Here is a 23,687-nt window from a genome sequence, read left to right as displayed (position 1 = left end):
TAACCAAAATTCCTCTTTTAGATATCTTTGCACATTTATATTTTTAAATTTGTTCTTTACTTTCTCTTTCATCAATGTCATTTGATTCTACCTGTTTCTTACTAAATGCCTCTTATGCTGTAAATTAATTGATTTTTCTTCTTTCTTTACATTCTGACACATTTGTGAAATACTTTTGTTTATGTTCTCAAATGGTTTATCCTCTTCTATTTCAGGATTCCTACACCATGGTTTATGGCAGTTTCCTCTTTTCTGTTCTTGGACTTCTAATCACTGAAGTCCATTTTATCCAGTTGGGGAGCTGACCTCTTGTCTTCAATAACTTTCTCTAGTGATCAATTTGTTACCCATCCTATCTCTATCTCTCAATTTTTACTGAAAACCTACAGTTGGTAATTTTTTCACTACCTGAAAAAGGTTGAATATTATAAAAATTTTTTTAAATGTTTTCTTCCATTTTTACCAGAGAGAATACTAGTAATATTCCTCAGCAGGTTAATTAGTTAGTCAATTGAACTGCCAAATTGTGTCAAATGACCTCTTATATTTAAACCAAATACTGGTAACTCGTTTAAAATATGTATTAAATACCACAAATAGAGACATTACCTGATGTTCTTTGATTAATGTTTATAGAGTCCAAAGCCTCCCTTCTGCTTATAGGTGAGTCTTGGAATTATGTTCTTACTAATAGATTTCAAAATAACCAAGTACTCAATTCAGCCATTAAAGAACTATTTTATTGTTTCATTGCTTAATACTTCTGGCCTGGCATAGCCAGGTGGTTAAGGCACTCAACTCGTAATTTGAAGGTCATGGGTTCGAATCCCCCAATTACACCAAACACGCTCACCCTTTCAGCTGTGGGGGCATTATAATGTGATGGTCAATCCTACTATTCATTGGTAAAAGAGTAACCCAAGAGTTGGCAGTAGGTGGTGATACTAGCTGCCTTCCCTCTAATCTTACACTGCTAAATTAGGGATGCCTAATGCAGATAGCCCTCGAATTGCTTTGCACAAAATTGAAAACAAACCAAATCTAATAATTCTGATGCTTACATATCTTGTAAACAAATAAGTAAGTATATATAGTGAATGTCACACACCTCTTTTTATCTTTAAACCTCTGAAGGATTTTTCCATACTTTTTAAACAACACTTCCATTTTGAAACCTCTACTTCATTTCTTTATATGTACACTAAAAAAGGATAATGTTCCTTTTGACCAGCAACAAAACCATCAACATTCTGTGCAATGTCTTTTACTTTAGCATTTGGCAAACAACTTCTAATAGTCGTTCTTTTTTATACACTCTACTATAACATTTTTATCAGTATTTAATGTGAAAGTGCTCATTCACCTCCTAATCTGTCAGTTCACTGTAAACAGCCAAATGTTTAAAATCTCCAGATTATTTTAAAGTAAGCATGTTCTGCATGTATAATTTATTTTTCGAATACAGTACTTTCCTCCTCTCACAAGATCAACTATTTCTGTTCAATGTTGTCCTGTATATGCAAATTTTTTTCTTTATGTATGCCACAAGTCTTTGCTACCCTCTTGTTGGTATTACTGTATTGCAACATGTCTATAATGCAAATCTTTGTGCATAATCTCTAAATCACAAGTAACATGACATGCTTATTTGATGCAGGCAATCCCCTCTCACTCTTCTATCAAACCTTCACTTCTTGTTTGGAAGCACATGAGTACAGACATCTTCTTTTGTGTGCTTAGTGCTTCCTGTGTGCTAAACGTTTTTTTTTCATACAAAATGGTTCCTTTTTTGAGATTTCTTTTATACCAGTTCATTCTTTTCACTATATTCCAGCATTCAATAATTTATGAACATTTTCTGTAGATATGAATTCCAAAGTTAAGATCACCACTTTAAGAGTAACACCAACGACCAGTGTTTTTTTTTATGTTCTTTAGGTGTTAGTAAACCAATGGTGTATCTCTCTGCTTTTATACATCAGTAGAGTAAATGCTACATGGTTCAACCTTTGTCCCCAGACATTGCTTAGGCTTCTCCTGAGTTGGCTGAAATTGTTCAGACTGGTGAGGATTTTGATTGTCTTTTCGTACCTCCAGAGTTTGCCATTCCTTTCCAATTGCAGTCTGAGGAATCACCTAGGCCTAATTTATTCTTCATGAATTGTATGCATCAGGTATATGATTTTTTAACCCTTTCCCCTATCTTATATTCACCTCCTCCTTTCTTGTTACATGAGCAATCTTATCAATTATTTTTGGCATTTCCTTCTTCCCATGACATTCAGTTGTATGCAGATCACAGTTATGTAAGGGGATCAGCATACTGCACTCTGGAGGACTTCTGATCAGTATACCCTTGTCTACCATCATGTGGATTATCTGTTTATAGATCTGCAGTTGTTGGATTCATTGTTACCCATTTGAGGGATAGCTCCTGAATGTTATTCTCACCCATGTCCAATACTCTTGCTGCCTTCTTACCCTAATTAACCTTCTACAGTAGCTCTCTTGCAAACTTCAATTGGAGGCTCTTCACATAAATCCTAAGAAGGTTTCTGTGGATACCCTTCACTCTCTCTCTTCCACATTGGCCCACATTTTGTCTTTAGCTCTGGCATTACATATTTGGTTTCTTTGTTGTTGTGACCTTATAGCTAAGGATGCAATATTGGCTCAAGTAAATGTACCTTCAACATATTTCAGGGACTTGGATCCTGCACCTTTTTCAAGATGTTATGTCTTTGATACAGTCTCAGAAACTGTCAAGACTCGAGTGACATCAGCCCACCAGCAGTGAACCTTTATGACTTTTGCAGATCCTTTGCTTTGGTCAGAGCTTTATATGACACCTATTCTCATTTTACCCTCTTCATCTTCTCAACCCTTTTCCATCTTATTTATCAAAGTACTTCTTTTTGTCAATTTCCTTGATGATGTAACACACTGCCAGTGATTACCTGGTGGGTTTGGGTCTGGTGAGAACTTGACTGTTGGAGTTTCTTCCTCACTGGCATTGGAATGTCTTCAGTGATCAGTGGGCAATGAGGGTTCTGTTAGAAGGATTAATTATGCAATTTCTTCCCCCACCTCCTGTTTTTCCTTTTCTCTTTTTCGAGATCCCATGACCTGGATGGTGTCTGTTAGATGCAGTCTAAGATTTACTGTTGCAGCAAGCAGTCAAACTGGTTCACTATCCTTAGTTTTTTTTCTATCTTTTCATTGTTCTCAAGAAACAGGGGATTGGCATCCAATCATCAATTTATCTCACCTCTACTGCTTCATCACACTCTCTAAGTTCAAGAGTATTTTCTTACCCTGAGATGGGCATTTTTCCAAGGGTTATGGATGATGATAAATAGATGTCTCCATTGTTTACCTCCACATCCTGATAGTGCATCAATCTCAACTAGTTTGCTAGTTTCAGGCATTCCCCTTCAGACCTGCTTTAGCTGCTTATGTGTTTTGTCACATAATCCAGACTCCTGATCATCTACATGCTCAGGGGATACAATTTCATTGTTATATAGACAACTGACTCTTTCTAGCTCATTCTGAGAAAGAATTGGCCACTTATGTTCACCAACTCCTTTATGTAATGGTTTGGCTATGCTGGTTAATTAATTTGGAGAGGTCATTCCCTTGATTCATTCAATATCTAGTCCATTTGGGGTTCTTTTTTGACACCAATATAATTCATATTCTGCTTTCGCTGTTATGTCTTTGTCACATGGTTTACTTCACAGTGCCATCTCAGCTCAGTCACTTACTGCTCACAAGGGTCTATCTCTGTTGGGAATGTGGCCCTCTATGACTACACTGGTCCCTCTTGATCATGCTGATAGAAGATCCCTACAGTGGGTGCTTACTCTTATAAAGTAGATATTCCAGATAATGAAGGTAAAAGCCCTCAATATTAGTAATGTGGAGAAGGGTTGTAATTTTATGATCAAAAGTAATTTTCATTACAATAATGTTCACATTTTATAATTTGATACTGTATGTACATGTGCATACAGAATGATAGATCTAGTAAACCTGCTGTAAAATATAATATATTTGGATACATGTTATACTCTACAAATGTCTTTAGAAATTATTTGGTTAAATGGGCCTCCCTCAGCTCTTCTAAGGAGGAGACGTTTGGACTGGTTTTCTGTTAAAGTTTGGGACTAAAAAAGGCAATTTTAATATACAGCTAAAAAAAATAAAACCAAATAACAAGGGACAAGTTATGCCAGTATTGAAGTAGTACTGGACAAAGTGTGCCAGTTTTGGAATTGTGCTGGTCAAGGCTTTATCCCTGAACAAATTGCACTAACTCATGGGAATGTTTGTTTTGTTGAAGCATAATTTTAAATTGTAATTTTAAATATGCTATTTGATAAATAATTTGTTTGAGTACTGATAGCAATGTATTGTTTAATGTAATGTTTTAGATATCAAAATGTAGCTGTGTTAATTTCAATAATATACATTATACTTACAAATTTATGTGTAAACAACATTGCCAGAATTCGTCATGAATAAATTCAGTATATAAATGTGCTGCACAACTTAAATTTGTATGTGAACTACATTTTCAACAACTTGTCACGAATTAATTCATTATATTACAACATGTACAATATATATTTGCACATAAACAACACTGTCAACAACTTGTCACAAATGAATTCAGTATATTAGAATGTATGTAACTTAAATTCTGTATATAAACAGCATTGTCAACATCAGTGTTAAAGTTTATAGGCTATATTTCATCTTTCCATATCAATAGAAAATAATATAATTTATGTTGATGTTTTAAAACGTTGATGCAGGTATTCTACATTTAGTTAGTTAACATTTTGTGAACATGATGTGAAAAATGGTGAACTCCAAAACCGTAACTTTTAAAATAATGTACTACATAATATAGAGATAGCATTTCATAGTTTTTGACTTTCTCATCATCCAGCCCAGCTAGTGAGTTTTAGTACTGTAAGAAAAGCTTTTCTGGCAGTATCTTGTGGGAGGTGAAAGATAGATCTTAAATGTGATTTTACAGACTTCTGACATTGAGATACTAGTGAAATTAAGAGGATGGTGGAGAGAAAAAAAAAAATTTCATTTAATTTTATTTTATTCTATATTTAGTTGATGCCCTGAAAAAAAAGTCAATCTTTTGTTAATCCTTTACCTTAAACTACGTTACGTATATAATTTTCATAAATACAACTATGCTAGATCGTGTTATTGTGTAATCTTTTCCAGTATGTCAAGAAGTGGCATGTCACACTAACAGGGTAGTGCAGAAAACTTTCATTAAGAAGTATCGTGAGAATACATGACAGTCGCAATTTTATGTATAAGAAATAAATCCTTTATCAGAAGTACTGTATCTAATAAAACCGTGTATCCTAAAGATAAAACAAAAGTGATGCATAATATGTGAAAATTGCAATATTCAATTATTGTTATCTCTAAATGAAATCGCAAATCATTATTAGTCACTGTGATGTCTGTCTTCACTACCATCAGCTACTAAAGGCCCGGTATGGTCAGGTGGTTAAGGCACGATTCGTAATCTGAGGGTTATGGGTTTGAATCCCTGTCACACCAAACATGCTCGCCCTTTCAGCCGTGAGGGGCTGTATAATGTGACAGTCATTTTTATTATTCGTTAGTAAAGGAGTAGCCTGAGAGTTGCCTTCCCTCTAGTCTTACACTGTAGAATTAGGGACACCTAGCGCAGATAGGCCTCGTGTAGCTTCACATGAAATTCAAAATCAAACCAAACTTATCAGTCATTCCAGGTGGGAAAAAATGTCGATAGTGATCACCTACCAATATATTGCGTCGTCGATCTCGCCCCCCATAAAAATATAACCTTCATGAAAGAAAAATTTAATTACAGTAAAGCAAATTGGCAAAATTATAAACAGGAATTAGACCTTTTACCTAATAAAGTTATAAAAGAAGTTAAAACCCATATTGAAATGAATAACTACTGTCAAACAATAACGGAGTTCCTTCAGAAAGCAGCCAAGTAAACAATACCAAAACAACACCATAAAACAACAAATAACACATGGAAACCCACTACAGAAATAATCAACCTAATCAAAAAACGAAGATAATTAAGAAGACAGTTCATGTTAACAAGAGACAGAGAAACAAAAATGCAAATAAACAATATAAGAAATCACATCAAAACACAAATAAAATAACAAAAACAAGATAAATGAGACAACTTCTGCTCAAAACGTAATGATAAAACTGACCCGAAAAAATCCTGGACACACCTTAAAAGATTCAACGATAATAAAGTCGCAAAGAAATATCCTGCACTCGAACACAATAATACAATAGCACACACAAATAAAGAAAAAGCCGAAGCTTTCAAAGCTCAACTTCAAAATACATTTAAAACTCACTCTGATCAAGATATGAATACATATTTCTTCAATAAAGTCACCAACCATATACTAAACAATAAAGAACAATTTAAACCCATTTTCCCAATAAGCATAACTAAGACAAACATAAGACCTATCACAAACTATGAAAACACGATACTAACGAAAGAAATATCCCTACAAGAACTACTTGAAGCAATAAAAAACACAAAAAACTAATCTCCAGGTGAAGGTGAAATACAAGCCATCCTTCTAAAAAAGGGCACTCTGAAATTGTTTGACCACCTGAAACACTTTTTAATCTATCTCTATCCTCAGGATACATCCCAGTTTCTTGGAAGCAAAATAATATATTAATGTTCTACAAAGAAGGAAAACCAGCTAATAAGGCAAATAGTTATCGACCAATCAGCCTGACCAACTGTGTAGGCAAAATTCTTGAAAGAATAATCCGTAATAGACTCTCCACATTCTTGGAGATAACATCAAAATTACCAAAAGAACAAAATGGATTCAGGAAATTTAGACAAATGACAGACCACCTAATCAGATTAACCAAAACCATAATAGATAGCTTCAATAAAAAAGAATGTACAGTCGCTTGCTTCCTTGATATTGAGAAAGCATTCGACACTGTATGGCACGATGGTCTAAGGTTCCGAATGAATGAAATAGAACTACCACGTGGAATTATTCGCTGGTTATCTAACTTTTTGGAAAATAGAAAGTGCAGAGTAAATGTTGAGGGTACATTTTCTGAGTACTTTACTCCTGAAGCTGGTGTCTCTTAGGTTAGCCCTATACTCTTCATCATGTATGTAAACAATATGTCACTGAAGGATCCAAATCATGGATTCTCCTCACAGTTCGCAGACAATGTAGCAGTCTGGAAAAGTGCTGCAACACCCACAATAGCAGCCACTAACATACAACTGCAACTAAATAGAATAAGTGAATACTGTCAAAAATATAGAATAAAAATAAATACAGCAAAAACACAACTCATAATCTTTACGAAATTGACAAAACACAAAAAACAACAGCCATAATTATATATGAATGGCACACTACTCCAGACTGCCCCATCGGCAAAATTTTTAGGTCTAACCTATGATTCAAAATTAACTTCGATTAATCATGTCAACGAAATTAAAAATAAAGTCTGGCTAAGAACTAACTATGCTAGGAGTCTAACTGGCAAAAACATTGGAGCATCTACTAAAAATCTACAAAACATACATTAGACCAGTAATAGATTATGCAGCTCCAGCATGGATAACTATAAGTGACAAAATTATTAAAACCAAACTACAAACAATCCAAAACACACTCCTCACTACTGCATACAGAGTTCCAAGAACTATATCATCTCAATTCATACACAAATATTCGAACATACCAACCATACCAGATAGACTCCTACATAGTACATTAAGGTACTTCGATAAAAATTTGATGAAAAATGAATTACTATGCGAACTAGATAGGTACCTCATACATGATGAAGTTAGTCCTAAACATCTCTCCCCAGTCATTTTATATTTTAAACATAAAAAAATAAAGATTAATTTTTTTAAAAAAGGTGCCACCAACAAACTTGACATTCTGCTGATAGAGCAAAATAACAACCATGTATGTACCACAATACATGGACATTACTCTGAAAAGGATTAGAATAATATTCAGTTCACTCTGACCTAAAAATAAAAATTACAAATCTCAATACTGCAAGACCACATAAGTACGGGGAGGAGTGTAAAAGGTCAGAGAACCTGACCCTCCAGGGTATGAACATATCATATCCAAACACCGAGAGAGAGATGATCATTCCACTTTGATGTTCTTCTGACTATAAGCCACTCTGATACCCACTTGATTACCATTCGTTCTCATGAATGTCAGCAACTGTAATGTCATAGTGACTATTAGCCACTGTTTTCGCAGACAGCGCGTTATAATTTCTATCAGATCTTCAATACCCAAAAACTACATCAAATAGTATGCATATTTAACATCAGACCACATAAAAAAAATCACAGTAAATGTTAATGAACACATTTTGGTCGATGTTTTTCATACAAGTGAATTATAGAGGCGGATTCGACATTTTCAAGGTGTGAAACGTAATGCTGTTAAAAAAACAAAAAAAAAAAAACACGCAAACTTTTATCCTTGGGCGACTTATGACGATATCTGATTAACACAGCCGGACAAAACCGTATTAACGACCCGAGGTAGTGCAGGAAGCCAGAAATAACAGCCGTTGAAGGGGCAAAGCCTCAGTGAAGTGTATTATTATTACTGACTCGGATCTCTGGTCTGTTAGCTTGGTTCGTGCACATATAAAGGTGACAAGATCCAACTGCTCGAACGAGACCATTAAAGTTTTAAAGGGATAAGGTAACATTTGTGGGTAAGTTATGAACGTAATAATTAAGCACATTTGGCAGTAAATGTGCACCGGAACATACCGTGCAGCAGTCCAAACATTTAGTCACAATAACTGTGGGCCTTTTTAAACTTTAAATTACACTTCAAAAATTGTTTCTAGTTAGATAGATAGATTTGCAGTAGTCTGTAAGAGTCAGTGTAACAGTCTATAATCATTTACAACTGTAATCTGCCAGTGTATGCTGGTGCTTGCTTCTAGTGCCAATTTTCGTGAACCAGAAAGAAGTGCTTGTTAGCGCTTATACTCTGGAAAAATTATTAAAGTAAAATAACACAAAATTCAATCTTTGAGCACCTATTGAAAAAAGAAAAACATTTCCTGGGGGGATATGCATCCAAACTTCCCCAACACTAGCATCATTCTGAATTGTCTGACCAATCCAAAGTTGCTTCCTTCACCTCCTGTAGTATATTCTTAATTTGACGCCAACGAACTTTCACCTGCCAACTGTAAAACCACTTGTAACAATTTAATTAGTGTCAAAATCTATGAAATGTGTAGAATGAAAACTGCTTTGAACGGCTGAGAATAAATATGGAAAAATGTACAACGTTTTGGTACATAACATGACAACATCATTAGATACAACGTTTTGGTAAGTAACATCATTATTAGGTGCAACGTTTTGGTAAGTAACATCATCATTAGCTACAACGTTTAGGTAAATAACATTAAATACAACGTTTAGATAAATAACATGACGTCATCATTGGGTACAATGTTTAGGTAAATAACATATTATCATTAAATACAATGTTTTGGTACATAACATGACCATCATCATTGAGTACAACGTTTCTGTGAGTAAACTTAGTTAAGGAAGCTTAGCTAGTTAATTTGGTAGTATCAAATGGAATGTTTTGGTGAATTAACTTGTTTTCATCATTTAGTATGTTTCGGTGAGTATATTTAACATCACCAGATAGAACGTTTCGACAAGTTGCTTAAGAATATTAACCAGAGAGTTTCGATGAATTAACTTGAGATCGTCAGGTAGAACGGTTTATCTTTATGTGGTATAATTATCATAACTTATCATTTTAAGTAACATAATCATAATTATTTAAGATTGCAATGTCTATTGAAATTAAATGTAAGTTTGTATTATGCAGCACCTTGTACGTGCCATGCTTATAATTTACACTAGCTTGTTGTAGACACACACCAATTGAACGCGTTGAAAAATATATTGGTCTGTGTAAAAGTTCCTAGAATATATGGTGTTTTACTTAGTGGTGATGGAATTGTAAACATTTACTCCAGCCATGACCTCTTCGCCTCGTGGCACTCGAGTGATGATGACGCTGAGGTTGTTTACGTAAAGGTGCATATTCTTGAGTCAGTTATTTAGCATTATAAAGTATAGCAAGGTTTTAATGTTTCGTCGTCTGTACGAGTTTAATCAAATCTTCAATGACCTAATTCGAAAAAAAAACTTAATTCCAAACACTTTTGTTTGTATTATATCTCGGAACGGCTTGTATTGGTATTAAGACTTTTACTAATAAAGCAGAGTACGACGTTTCGACCTTCCTGGGCCATCTTCAGAATTTTTTTATGTTGTTTTAACTGACAATGGATTCACCGTTTAATATTAGTTCACGACAGTATGAAAGCTGGAATCATTTTATTGTGCTTCTTTTCTCTTTTCAAAGAATCGTATTGATAACGCTTTGTGTGATCTGCAGACATTAGAGTGAAAATTTTGTTAAAGCGAATGGTACGTTGTTTGGGTTGAGAAAAAAAATTATTTAGAGGAGAGAACAACGTTTCGACCTTCTTCGTCAGGTTCACAAAGAAAAAAAGAGGTAATTGACCGATAGCTGACCACTTGTTTGAAAGGGGATTGTGTAACTGAGCGTAGGAATGTAGAGGGCATGCTTAGATGTATGATTATATTTATTAATATAGATATAAAGGTGTTCCTTTGTATTGGTTTATTTTGGGCTTGAGTTGTTGTATAAGTAAGGCTTCTTTAATTTTGCGTTTGTTTCTTTATTTAGTATTTGGGTGTTTTCTATGGTTATGTTGTGTTTGATTTGCAGTATTCGAAAACGTGTGAAGGTAACGTTTTCTGTTCTTTGAATCTGGTTTCCATTTTTTACTTGTTTCTCCAATATAGAAGTCGTGGCAGTTATCAAAGTGTATTTTATAAATAATGTTTATGTGGTGTTTGTCAGTGTAGTTTTTACATAGTATAGACCTTAGTTTTGTGCCTGGTTTTTGAATAAATTTAGTATTAAATGGAATGTCATATTTTGTTACTAGTTTTTTACCAAATGTTGGCTATTTTTCTGCTGATGTCGGAAATATATGGTATGCAACAGGATATGGTTTCGTGATTATAAATCGTAGGATATATTTACTTTTGTTAGTTGATTTTGCTTTTTGTCTAGGTGTGTGCGTATAATGTTTTCTACGGTTTGTGGAGGAAACTTGTTGATGAAGTATTGCTTTATTTTGTCTAATTCATCGTTAATTTTATCTGGTGATCATATTTTATGGCTGTGTTGATTTGGTTTCTTAGAATGTTGAGTTTTTGTTTTGTTTCATGTGCTGAGTCCCAGAGATGTATAGTCCAGTATGGGTAATTTTTTGGTGGATTCCTGTTTTAAATTGTGTATCGGTTCTTGTAATTTTGAGGTTAAGAAATGATATTTGATTGCTTTCTTTCTGTTCACATGTGAAGTTAAAGTTGGGATGTAGAGAGTTAATGTGATTGAAAAAATTAAGTGTGTGTTCTGTAGATAGGAATCCTATAACCGTGTCGTCTACATACATTGCTGGCCAAAATCTTAAGGCCAATGAACATGAAGAAAAAAAATGCATTTTGTGTTGCTAGACTCAACCACTTATTTGAGTAGAGCTTTGAAAAATGAAAATTAGAAAAGGGAAAATAAACTTTTTTAGCATTTAATAGGGAAAATGTGAACACTATGAAATTAGCCAAAATACTAGCTGGTCAAAAGTTTAAGACCATACCAAAAAGAAGTCCTAAACAGTGTAAGAAATGCCCAACAAGAGTAGTGAGATGCACGGCTGTCATTGCGAATAACTTCATAAGCGTTTGCAGAAAGCTGGCTGGAATGTTATTCCAAGTGGTGAAGTTGGCTTCACGAAGATCATGCACTGTTTGGAATTGACATTTATTTCTATATATTTCCCTTGCTATCTACCCCCAAACATTTTCAATGGAGTTCAGTTTGGGCAAACATGCTGTATGTATCCAAAAGAATCACATTATTTCACCATGAAAAAGTCCTTTGTCCTAGGGGGCATTGTGGATTGCAGCATTGCCCTGCTGAAAGATCCAGTCATTTCCACACAAGTGAGGGACCTTCAGTCAATAAGGATGCTCTCTCCAACATGCCAATGTAGCCACCTGCTGTTTGATGCACCTTTATAACCTGAAGCTCAATTGTTCCATGGAAGAAAAAAGCACCTCTGATCATGATGGAACCTTTTCCACTCTTTCATGTAGAAAATGTCTCTGATGGGATATTCTTATTGTGCCAGTAACATTGGAAGCCACCTGGATCATCCAGGTTAAATGTTTTCTCATTAGAGAACAAAACCTTCATCCACTTTTCTACGTCACATGTTTGATGTTTCTCAGCACAGTTTAACCGAGCTGTTTCATGGCGTGGAAGGAGGCGTGGCCTTTGAAGATGTTTACAGTTTTTAAAGCCTTTCTCTTGTAGATGTCTTATTGTTCTTGAGCTGCATTCTGTGTCCATAAGAGCCTTAATTTGGTTCAAAGATTGGCTGGTGTCTTGCCAGACAACCTGTCAAATCCTTCTGCTCAATGCCGGCGAAAAGTTCTTGGGGCGACCACTTGAAATTCTTGTTTTGTATCCCTCAGGGTTTTTTAAGAAATTTGCAAATGCAGTTTTACTATGTCCAATCTCACCAGCGATAGCATGTTGAGAGAGACCATGCTTTTGCAGCTTGACAATTCTGCCATGTTCAAATGCAGGAGATGTAAGTTGGAGATGCTGACAGTGCTAATGCTTGAATACAAATGACAAAATTTTGTAACGTGTTTACTGATTAACGCTTTGTTTCAGTATGGTCTTAAACTTTTGAGCAGTTAGTATTTCAGCTGATTTCATCGTCTTCACATTTTCCCTATTAAATGTTAAAAAGTTTATTTTTATTTTTCCCTTTTGTTATTTTCATCTTTCGAAGCTCTACTCAAATAAGTGGTTGAGTCTAACAATGCAAAATGTATATTTTTTCTTCATGTTCATTGGCCTTAAGATTTTGGCCAGCAGTGTATCCGCACCAGTATAGTGGCAGATGTAATGCTGTGTTAATTGCTTGTGTTTCAACTTGGGTTATAAAAATATTTTCGAACACTGAAAATCAAATAAACACAATGTAACCATAGAAAACACTCAAATACTAAATAAAGAAACAAACATAAACAAATGCAAAATTAAAGAAGCCTTACTTATACAACAACTCAAGCCGAACATCAACCAATACAAAGGAACACCTTTATACCTATATTAATAAATGTAATCAAACATGTAAGCATGCCCTCTACATTCTTACACTTAGTTACACAATCGCCTTCAAACATGTGGTCAGCTATCGGTCAGTTACCTCTTTCTTTCTTTGTGAACCTGACGATGACCGAAGAAGGTTGAAATGTTGTTCGCTCCTCTACGTAAAAAAATTTCTTAACTCAAACCAGCTGTTTTTACATATATATTTTTCTCTACAAGTGGGTTTTCTTGTCATCATTGAATGGTACACTCTTGGCTCTAGACTAAACAATACATTTGTCATGAATTCAATTTGTTAAACTTTCATGTTTAGAAATGTTCTGAAGTGGAAAATCATATTGAATGGGCTTCGTACCAACGATTTGCTAGCCAGATAGACTGCTGCCATTTAATTATGCTAAAAGCTAAATATAAATTTCTATATAGTATTCTTGGACACTTAATGCAAAAAGCACCCATCCTCATCACATGAAACATGTTTGCCCTTTCAGCTATGGGGTCATTATTTGTTGGTAAAAGAGTAGCTTAAGAGTTGGTGGTGGGTGATGATGACTAGCTGTCTTCTTTGTAGTCTTGCACTTCTATATTAGGGGTGGCTAACATAGATAGCCCTTGTGTAGCTTTGTGCAAAAATTCTAAATAAACAAAACAAGCAAAAAGGCCAAATTGACTTTCTTAAGGAAATACTTTTAAAATATATATATATATATAGTTATATAGATATATTAAATAACCAGAAAAATGACTAGTCAGAATAATTAGTTTGATAAATAAACAGAAACATGAATGATTTCAGAAACAGTTCTAAAAGTTGACTTAACAGAACATGAAAGTATTACTGGTTATTTATTACAGCTATAAGATATAAGGGAATGTATCTACAAGTACTTGATTTATTAATCATGTCACTAATATGTGGTTTATTTAAGTGCAAAGAAATATAATAGGAAGTCACTAGAGAAAGAATAAAAAGTGAATCTTGCTGTTAATTTTTGTGAATTTGTCATCATCGGGTTCTAATAGAAGCTTTACATACATGTATTTTATTGCTAAGCCTGCATGGCATCATTTTTTTCTTACTAGAGATTTCAGTATAGTACATTACCTTTTTTTTATATATGTGGCTATTCTTGTTCAGTGCTATTCTCTGTGTGAAAAATATAATTTGCATGCCACAAGCCTTGAGCTTCCATGCATCCCACAATCAACATGGTTAAACTGTCTTGTATGTAAATCTCCATGCAACACACTCTCCTGATTCATGTGACTCTATATTCAATTCTACTGAACTATCACTTCTTGTTTGACAGTGCTTGTGTCAAGATTTTCATTGTGCTTGTCAATTGTTTTTTGTTTTTTTTTTAATTTAATGCAATTTTTGAAAATTTATTTAAACAATTTTGTATTGTTTTTTTAAAGTGGAATTGAGAATTGTTCTATTCATTTAACAAAACATTGCAAATTGAAAGCTAATGTTTTTCTCTTAAGTTATTTATTTTTTTTATTTTATAATAATAAGGTAATACCTTCTACTAGCACATTTACACAGGCTGCATGTGTGCAGAATTTAACTAAGGAATCATCAGCTCTTCACCACCATGAGATTGATTGTTTAACAAGTCAGTTTTCTTCTCCTGATATTGTCCATATTCCTCCTGAACATGCTGAATCTATTTGGGATGACAATGTATTTGATAGCCTTTTTCTTACATGTGATTTTGCCATGTCTTCTTATTTCCCACTACATGACCAACAAGGCTAATCAATGTGATTTCCCAAGTGTGTTTTGTTTTATTGATTTCTTTGATTTCATAAAATCCCCTTCATTCCTTGTTATATGATACCCCCTTCTTTCAGTATTTTGTGTTTCCATCTTCCCCAAGTGCACTCTGAGCATTTTGTAACTTAGATTTCTGAGGGTGCTATAGCATGCCTCATCCCCTTCAGGCTTTGAATGAACTTGCTTTAGCCTACCACCAGGCTGAATTTCTGTTTCTTGATTCTCAACAGTGAATTGTTTTCAACAATTTATTTATTTGTTCATTTATTCCATACCCAGTTTTTCTGTATTTGTGTTACCCTATCCTTTGGTACTTGTCCACTAGTCTTTTGTTTTGTTTTTAAGCATTCATCAAAACACTTACACATGTGGTTTCTATGTTGTTTGCATCATCTGAGGAGAGATGCTGTATTGTCTCAAATTTGTTTACAACCTACTAATCTTCAGCACTTTTATATATGCCATTTTCTTCAGTAGTCTGTTTTTGGAAATATTTCCAAGACTTTGAAATCTCATGTGAAATCAGCAAGACAACAATCAGTCCTTTCATCTTTGGTTAATAGTTTATTTCATACAGAACCTAGACAATCTCCTGTTACTTTTTGCCATCCTCCTCGGTGCAGGTTTGCTTTTCTGATGTGGCTGCTCTACACTAATATTTCGTCACAAATCTTTGGCATATTTGAGTTTATTTGAGGGAGCTGTAGTTAACGTCTTTACCCTCCTCCGTTATATCTGCTACCTATATTCTATCCTTTACTTTGGGACATACCACCAGTCAATGTCTGCTTGAGGTGGTACAAAATCTTTTCTCCTAGAAAGCCACTGAATCTGTAACTCATCCTTCTCCAGGTTTTTATTCCAAGCTGTTTGTGGTACCCAAGAAAACTGGAGACTAGTGCCTTGTGATTAATGTGTCATGCAGTAATTGATTTTTAGTTCTGCTCTGATTTACCATGGAGTCTCTTCTCATCGTCAGATGGGCTGTTTCTCCAGGTCTGAATGATAAAGGTAGACGTCATGAATGTATATATGCATATTCCAAATCAACATAAGTCCTCACATGCATATTACGGGTGTCTCTGTTCCATTACTCATTTGGACTTGTTCATGTGTGGGGTCACAGGGAAAAAACTTGCAGATTACTGCCATTTTTCCTTTTACACTATTGCTCAAAGATTTTAATATACTGAGGATGTTACTGTGCTGAGAATGTTCCTGTCAGTTTGTTTTTGAGTGGGCTATTTTACAATACAGGGACATCTTTATTCCAAATATCAAGATGTTGGATTCCAAGATCATGTTCATAAATTAATGGGTATGATATATCCCTTCAGTCTTCTGGACTTGAGATGAAGACAGTATAATCTTCTTTCCTATCCCCATGTTGATGTTGGTTCCCAGTGGCTGAATTTTAGTTTGTAATTGACTTACTGATGGTACGGTCCTCATCCTACCCCCACATGCATTTTGGTTTCTGATGATTGGGATTTGGATGCAGTATACTTGCTGTATATGGTCCATCATGCCCTATCTACTATACATGTTGGTCATGTAAGGGATTGAGATTCAGAATCAGGTGATTCAGACACCTGTCCAACCATTGTTCTCCCTGCTGGATATACTCCCATTTTATGCCCATGTCTGTGTAACCTCTTCCCACATTTGGCAAAGTGGTGCAGTCTTACATGTTTGATCCTCTTCTGTGAGAATCTCCTCTTTTAGGGTGTTCTTCAGATGCTTTTGAAAAATGCATTTTTCTTTCCATTGCACTAGTCCCTCCACCTATTCAGTGTGAGATTCTTGCTATTTATGTGAGAAAAGGTAATGAACTGTATTAAAAGCTATAATATTTCTGTACTGAAAATATATTTCCAAAAGGTACTTATCTCCTTTCACACTTCCCATCCTTCTTCCCCATTGTAAAATTGGTGTTTTCAGTTTCTGCTAAAACTCAATGATAGTTCTGTAGAATCAAAAAGAGGGAGTCATGTGTAAGGAAGATGTGCCACACTCCTACTGGTAGAGGTTTCTCACATGATGATTTACATGCAAGATTCTGTAGAACCACATTGAATGTAGGCTCAAAACTTGCACCATATAAAAAAAAAACATTTTGTATATAGGAACTGCACCAAAGGAGAATAGCTGTTTATGTGAGGAGAGATAAGTACCTATCAGAAGTACATTTTTCATTTTAGAAAAAATATGATTTATGTCATGGTTTTGTTCATAGTTCTGGTCCCTTCTTATGTTTGATATGTACATAAAATTATTGAAAACTTTGAAGCATGAAGGTTAAAACAACAAGGAAAAATCAAATATTGTTATCTATAGCAGATTAAATCTTTCTTTTTAATTTACTTAAATAATGACAAAGCAGAAACCTTGACTAATATAGCTTTATGCTGTTTAAAAGATAGCAGAGCTGTTTTTTCAGTTTATTTGATTTATACTTGAGAATAAGTAAATATAAAAATTGGAAAAGATGTGTATTGCTGTTTTTTTTTTGCCTTCTTAGCACTAGTGTCTTCTAATTTCATTCCTTGTTTTTGTATTCACCAGTGCAAAAAGCTAGAAACTTGATAAGCAAAGGAAAAGAAGGTAAGTTTTAATTATTATATTTATGATTATTTATGTAAAGAATCTTAATGATTCATTCTTCAGAATAGCCATCATTATGTTTAAAAAGTTGTTTGATCAAATTCAATGTAAGTAATGAATTGAAGTATTATAACTGTTGAGTTTTATTGGTATATTAAATTATATTGTTCTAATTTTAAAAGGTAGCCTACTTTGATTAAATGTTATGGATAATGCCTTAATGTACATCTTGGGTTGGAATAACTATTTTTGTTATTAGATCTAATGTAATTAGATCAGCTCAGTATAATATAGTTATATACTTTTTATTAGTATAATGTTCTGTTTATGCAGATGACTGTGTAATTGTATGTATTTTTGTAAATTATCTATGAATTCAGAAGAAAGACTTAAGTATTTTTAGTTCTAACCATGTCTGAAAATAATGTAATAAAAATCAGGTTAACTACAAGTTTTTCCCCGTACCTTTCCTAGGAAAAAAAAAAAGTCATTTGTAATTGTATATGTGGATAATATCTTATTTGTTTAAATTCATGGAGGAATTTTTTTATTTTCCTGAGAAAGGATGACCAATTCTCAAATTTCTTGGTAGACGTAATTCAGTTTTTCAGGAAATTATGTTACTCTTAATGAAAATTTCAAAAGATAATAATTGTTTTGTTCAGAATGTTTTGTAAAAGTGTCATTTTAGAGTTAATGGAGAAACAACTAGAAGGTATGATATAACCTATTTAGGAAGATAATCCAGTTATAATTAAAATGGATTTGTTACAAAATTATAATAATGTATATATAATACAAATATAATTATTTGTGGTAGATAAATGCTGCGAACTGGTTACTGAGTCAGTCAGTTAATATAATTCCCAAGGAGTTTTTTATACTGGATAGCAAAAGTTGGATGTTTGTTTTTTAAGGGGCAAAATTTTGTAATGTTACTAAGGGTAAATTTTTTGTAATCAACATTTTTTCTATATTTAGTCAGATGACTACTTGTCAGAGAAGCTTGTAAGTGTAGTTGTATAAAAAGATAAAGAACTAAATGAAAAAAAAGAGTAAAACTTTGAGGAGTAGTTTCAAACAGAAATAAGCTATTACTAACTTGCAATTAAGAAGAGTTAGAAAATAAATTTAGCTTTTTATTATGAGATTTATATTTTATTAATACAGTTACAAGGTTACAAATATGTGCTTAATTATGGAGTTTCATAAGAACTGTTTATGGACTTGTAAGTTCTGTTTTTTTGGGGAAAAAAAGTTATTTTTGTGTATAGTTCAAGTACTCACCTCATTATCACTGTAAGTTAATCAGTTTTGTAGTAACTGATTAAAATTTATGTATTTTAATTAATAAAAAGCAGAACTTCTGCTCAGCTCTTTCTTTGGTAAGTGAATGGAAGTTGAGACTGATAGATGGTATATCTCCACTGCAATGTGGGTCCTACTTCTTCAGTCACGTCCAAAATCTAGGGTACATTTTATAATCCCACATTATAGCTTGTACCTTGGGATCTTTTCAATTAATTAATGCAGCATTTTTTGTCTGATTTATGTTTGTTTCATCTTTTTTTTTTAAAGTTATAACAAACGTATATATATATATATATATCCAGTTAGTTAAACAAGAATCCGTTCTTTTCAGATCTTTCAATTGTAATGCCTCATTTTATTATATTGAGTTTATTAAACAAGATATGTTCTTTTCATCCATTTCTTTTACAATTATGTATTTCTTTTTGTAATAACTTAAGTAAACAAGAACAAAGGTTTTTGTTTAAATACATAATTTCTCTTTATAGTAACTTAAGTTTCTTGTAAATCTCAATAAATTTTATTGTACCTTAATGCCTTTTTATTCTTTTTTTTTATATTCCTACTAGCATACACTAATGGTAGAATTTGTATATTCTAGTGTATTTAATGTTAAAAATGTTTGCAACTTTGACTATTGATTTTATTATACTTTGAAAATTGTACAGTTGATAAAAAGATGACTAAGTATGCATTTTTGTGTAGTTTTATTTATTTAAATGCAGAGACATAATCTGGTTTTAAGTTTTTGTTTAAACATTCATATGATACTTGTTGATTCATATGTATAGCTGTAAACATTAGCTTGTGCACTGGTTATTCAGTTTTTACAAGGGAGACTGGAGATTATAAATAATGCAGCTATTTTGTGCAAGTTTGAAAATTCTAATTGGTAACTTAAGAAAGGTTAAAGCTGTACAAATTTATCATTGTGAGATTATATTAAGCATGTTTTTACAGGTTATTCATAAATTTAAAGTGGGTTCATAGTCTACATTCTGATTTGTCTGGATATTTTGAACCTTGATATGTAATACAATAGCAGTACATTAAAATGGCTGTGAAACAATAAACTCTGCTATACTTGTTATATTATAGCTTTTAATAACATACATCTATACTACTGTTCAAAAGTCAAAATATTAAGGAGTTATGTCAAACATCAAATGCACCAGTAGTTCTCAGTATTTAATAATTCTGACCTGAAATTAGTTCATTATTAGTATAATTTTTGAATACAGGTTTAAAATATTTGATATAAAGTCCTTTTTTTTCCACTTCTCTTTTTGATAAATATTGTTATCTCAAACATTGATGTGAAGTGTCTAAATTATGTAATTTTAAATTATACTAAAGTTCTGGCCTTGATAAGCATATGTGACCTTAAAGTTAATACAAAGCTGAAAAAAATACAGTATAGTCTAATATAGAGAAAGCCTAGTTTTCATTTTCAGTGCATTTAGAAAAAAGGGTCATAACTGCTCTAAAGCTTAAGCCATTTCTTGCTTTTCACAAATTACATGTGTCATCCATTTGATTAGCTTGACTGCAAAGAGTTAGGCTAGATTAAGCAAGAAATTAATTTCAGATGCTTTAAGGTGCATACTGTGATACAGAATGGCAAAAAAATGAAATTTGTGTAGCAAGAGTTTACAAATGTGTAATGTTTCTTTATTTTTATCAGCAAGTCCAATTGGTATATTTTAAAGTAGAGCATAATTAACAGGATTATTATGGGTACTATTTATTAAGTAATTCAAAAAAATATCCTTTACAGGTAGATGAGCTATAACTTTTTACCACAGTTACCAAACGCATAAAAATGTTATAATCACAGTTGAATTTAATATTTTTATAATAAAAACTGATAATGTACATAAGTACCTAACATTGAAAGAAGAATACTGTTGCCAGTACTTTTTAAAAGCTACAGTGGCATTCTTAGTGCTACAGAAGCTTAACTACTGTTCATATGTAACTTATGATTTGTGAGGTTTCATTTCCCTTGTTTATTTTGCTAAATATCCCACAAGATTATTAATCTCAGCTAATACTATTGCCCTACAAATTTTAGTAAACATTGTATGTAATTTATGTATCTCAGAATGGCTGGTATGGGTGTTAATGCTTTTAACCTGAAGATGACTCAGGAAGGTTGAAACGTTGTTCTCTGCTTTATTTGTAAAAGTGTTAGTACCCATACCAGCCGTTCTGAGATACATTTTTACTTCAAGTGGGTTTCTCATCATAAAAAATGTATGCAGTTATTTTTTCCTGTTAGTGGTTTTACATTTATGTAGTCTAAAAATGAAAGTCATTATTTTTAACTTTTCAACAGGAACAAATGATGCATATGTTACCATTCAGTTGGGTAAAGAAAAATTTCAAACAAGTGTGCAGGAGAAAGTTAAGAATCCAGAATGGCATGAAGAATGTGACCTGTAAGCCTCACCTTTGTACCTCTAAATGTGATTCTTTCATGTATTTTAGTTTTAATTTTTGGAAATGTTATAAATTGAATGTCCCAGAGTTTTCTTGCTTGATATAAACTTTATCTAAATCTTGGAAATTTGGGATTTTAGTGATTCAAATTCTGGGCCAGTATTCTGAATTTCATATTTATGAAACTATTATGGTTCCTTAAATGATTAAAAAAAATGAATACTGGTGAAACTTTACATTTTTGCATGAATAGCTCTTTCTTATTAATTCTTAGATTATTAAATTGAATCCCTCTTTTGTGAATTAATCTAACTATGTCATAATCATCCAGTAAGAACATAACATAATGTTTAGAGACAAGGGGCTTAATGGTCCATTTGAAGGTGTTCCATCCTTGAAACTAAATTAAAACTATAAAAAAAAATCTTAAAGCCAGCCCTTATTATTCATTAAGCATATATTTACTACCTCCACAATAACCAAAGGTAATCCATTCCAAATGCCAACCTCCCTTTTAGAAAAATTAAATTCTCAGCTGAAGATGTCCTCTAGTCCTATTATTGTCACTCTTGTGTATATAAAAAAAAAAAATGATGTGCATTAACACTATCAGTTCCCTTTATAGTCTTAAAGAGTCATATAGTATCTAAGAGTTTAAGCAATTAAATTTGAGAACAGGGTGATTTTTATCAAGCTTTCATTAAGTTTAATCAGGTATCTCCATTGGTTTTAAAATATATTTAAATACAACCCACATATCAGCAGAAATTACAGGTAATTAAAATGATGTTTTTTACAGTTTTCTTTAAGTAAAAAAACAAAACATTTTCAGTGAGTTACTTTGTAGGACTGTTTGAACTTGAAAGTATAAACTGGATCGAATATGTTGACTACCTCTTACAGTAAAATTTTGGATATTTCATATCCTAAAATATGAAACAAAATTAAATAATACAAATTTATTAAAGCCAAAATTAGATACTGTTTAGTAAATTTGTACAAAGTTTCATGCAGTTTGCTTAGTTCTTGCAACCAGACAAGATATAACATTGGTTAATTGTATGTTGCCTTATAATACAAAAATAGTTTATATTATTAGTTTAAGAATAAAATAATTTAATTTGTAGTACAGTTTTATTGTTTCAAATAATTATTTATTCAATTTACATATCTATAAGTTAAGCTTTTTCTGTTTTAAGATTTGTTTGTAAAAATTATTATTTTAAGAAAAATATATCTTTTCTTAAATTTAATCTATAATTTTGGTGATGAAATGTGTATTTTTAACTTGGCTTGTTGTAAGCTGTTTTATACTTGTAATACAAGATGAAAATGACAAGTTTTGCACATAAGGTTATACTAATTGAGAATCAGTCATACTTTCAGAACATTAAGAACTATATTCCAAAGGTTCTATTTGTTTTTCACAGATAACCCTGGTTCAATAGTAGGTAAGAAAACTTAGTTTCCTGTAGTTGTATTTTGTGTCTTGCTTGTACAAATAATGAAAGCAGAGGTAATATCTGATCATTTAATGAGTATCTATCAAACCTTTAAAAGTTTACTTTTGGGAAATATGTTTCTGTATTTTTAATTGGGATATATTTATTTTATTAAAAATCATTATCCTAACTTGTATTAAGTAAAATATTAATGAAATTAAAATTCAGGTCATCTGAACAGTAACAAGAATTTTCTTTGTTTAAAACAGAACATTCACAGAAAAAAATAGCAGTGTCCATCTTACTGTTTTTCACCGTAATTTTCTTGGGCTGGATGAATTCTTGGGACAAGTATTTATACCTTTAGCTGACTATGACATTCGTGAAGTTTCCCAAAGCAGGTAAGAACAATTAACAGTGAAAATAAAAGGTTTAATGCTCTTTTTTTTTTTGTCTTAACATTGAAAAGAAGAAAACAGCATATATGACTACTGAAGTACTGGAGAATATGATACCAAGAAGACAGAAAATTCTCTAACAATTACTTATTACAATTGTTCTCATGTTTACCTAAACATTTAGAATTGCTGTTAAAGGTGTTTTTTGCTTGTTATAAGTTTTATTAATTAGATATTAAGACATTATTATAGAATTATCTTTTCATTGATGGGTTGTTGTAAATTATCTGATAAAGAAAAATAATTCATTGCCCAGTTTATGTGAAAGTAACAATTTAGTCTATATTTT

At 32.6% G+C, this 23,687-nt stretch overlaps 1 protein-coding gene across 3 annotated transcripts in view; it reads left to right on the top strand.

The window, feature by feature from the left end:
- Rip11 (Rab11 interacting protein) overlaps positions 1-23,687 on the top strand; it is a 71,976-nt gene that overhangs the window by 6,442 nt on the left and 41,847 nt on the right. For all 3 annotated transcript variants that reach the window (XM_076475557.1, XM_076475559.1, XM_076475558.1), the window contains exons 2-4: positions 17,707-17,745; positions 21,395-21,497; positions 23,210-23,341. In XM_076475557.1, the coding sequence (XP_076331672.1) occupies positions 17,707-17,745; positions 21,395-21,497; positions 23,210-23,341 (274 nt within the window). The remainder of the gene's footprint in view (positions 1-17,706; positions 17,746-21,394; positions 21,498-23,209; positions 23,342-23,687) is intronic.

Source organism: Tachypleus tridentatus, chromosome 13 (genome assembly GCF_004210375.1).
Source record: "Tachypleus tridentatus isolate NWPU-2018 chromosome 13, ASM421037v1, whole genome shotgun sequence".
NCBI classification, from domain to species: Eukaryota; Metazoa; Arthropoda; class Merostomata; order Xiphosura; family Limulidae; genus Tachypleus; species Tachypleus tridentatus.
Note: the sequence above shows the minus strand (reverse complement) of the source record. Positions and strands in the feature narration are given on the sequence as shown.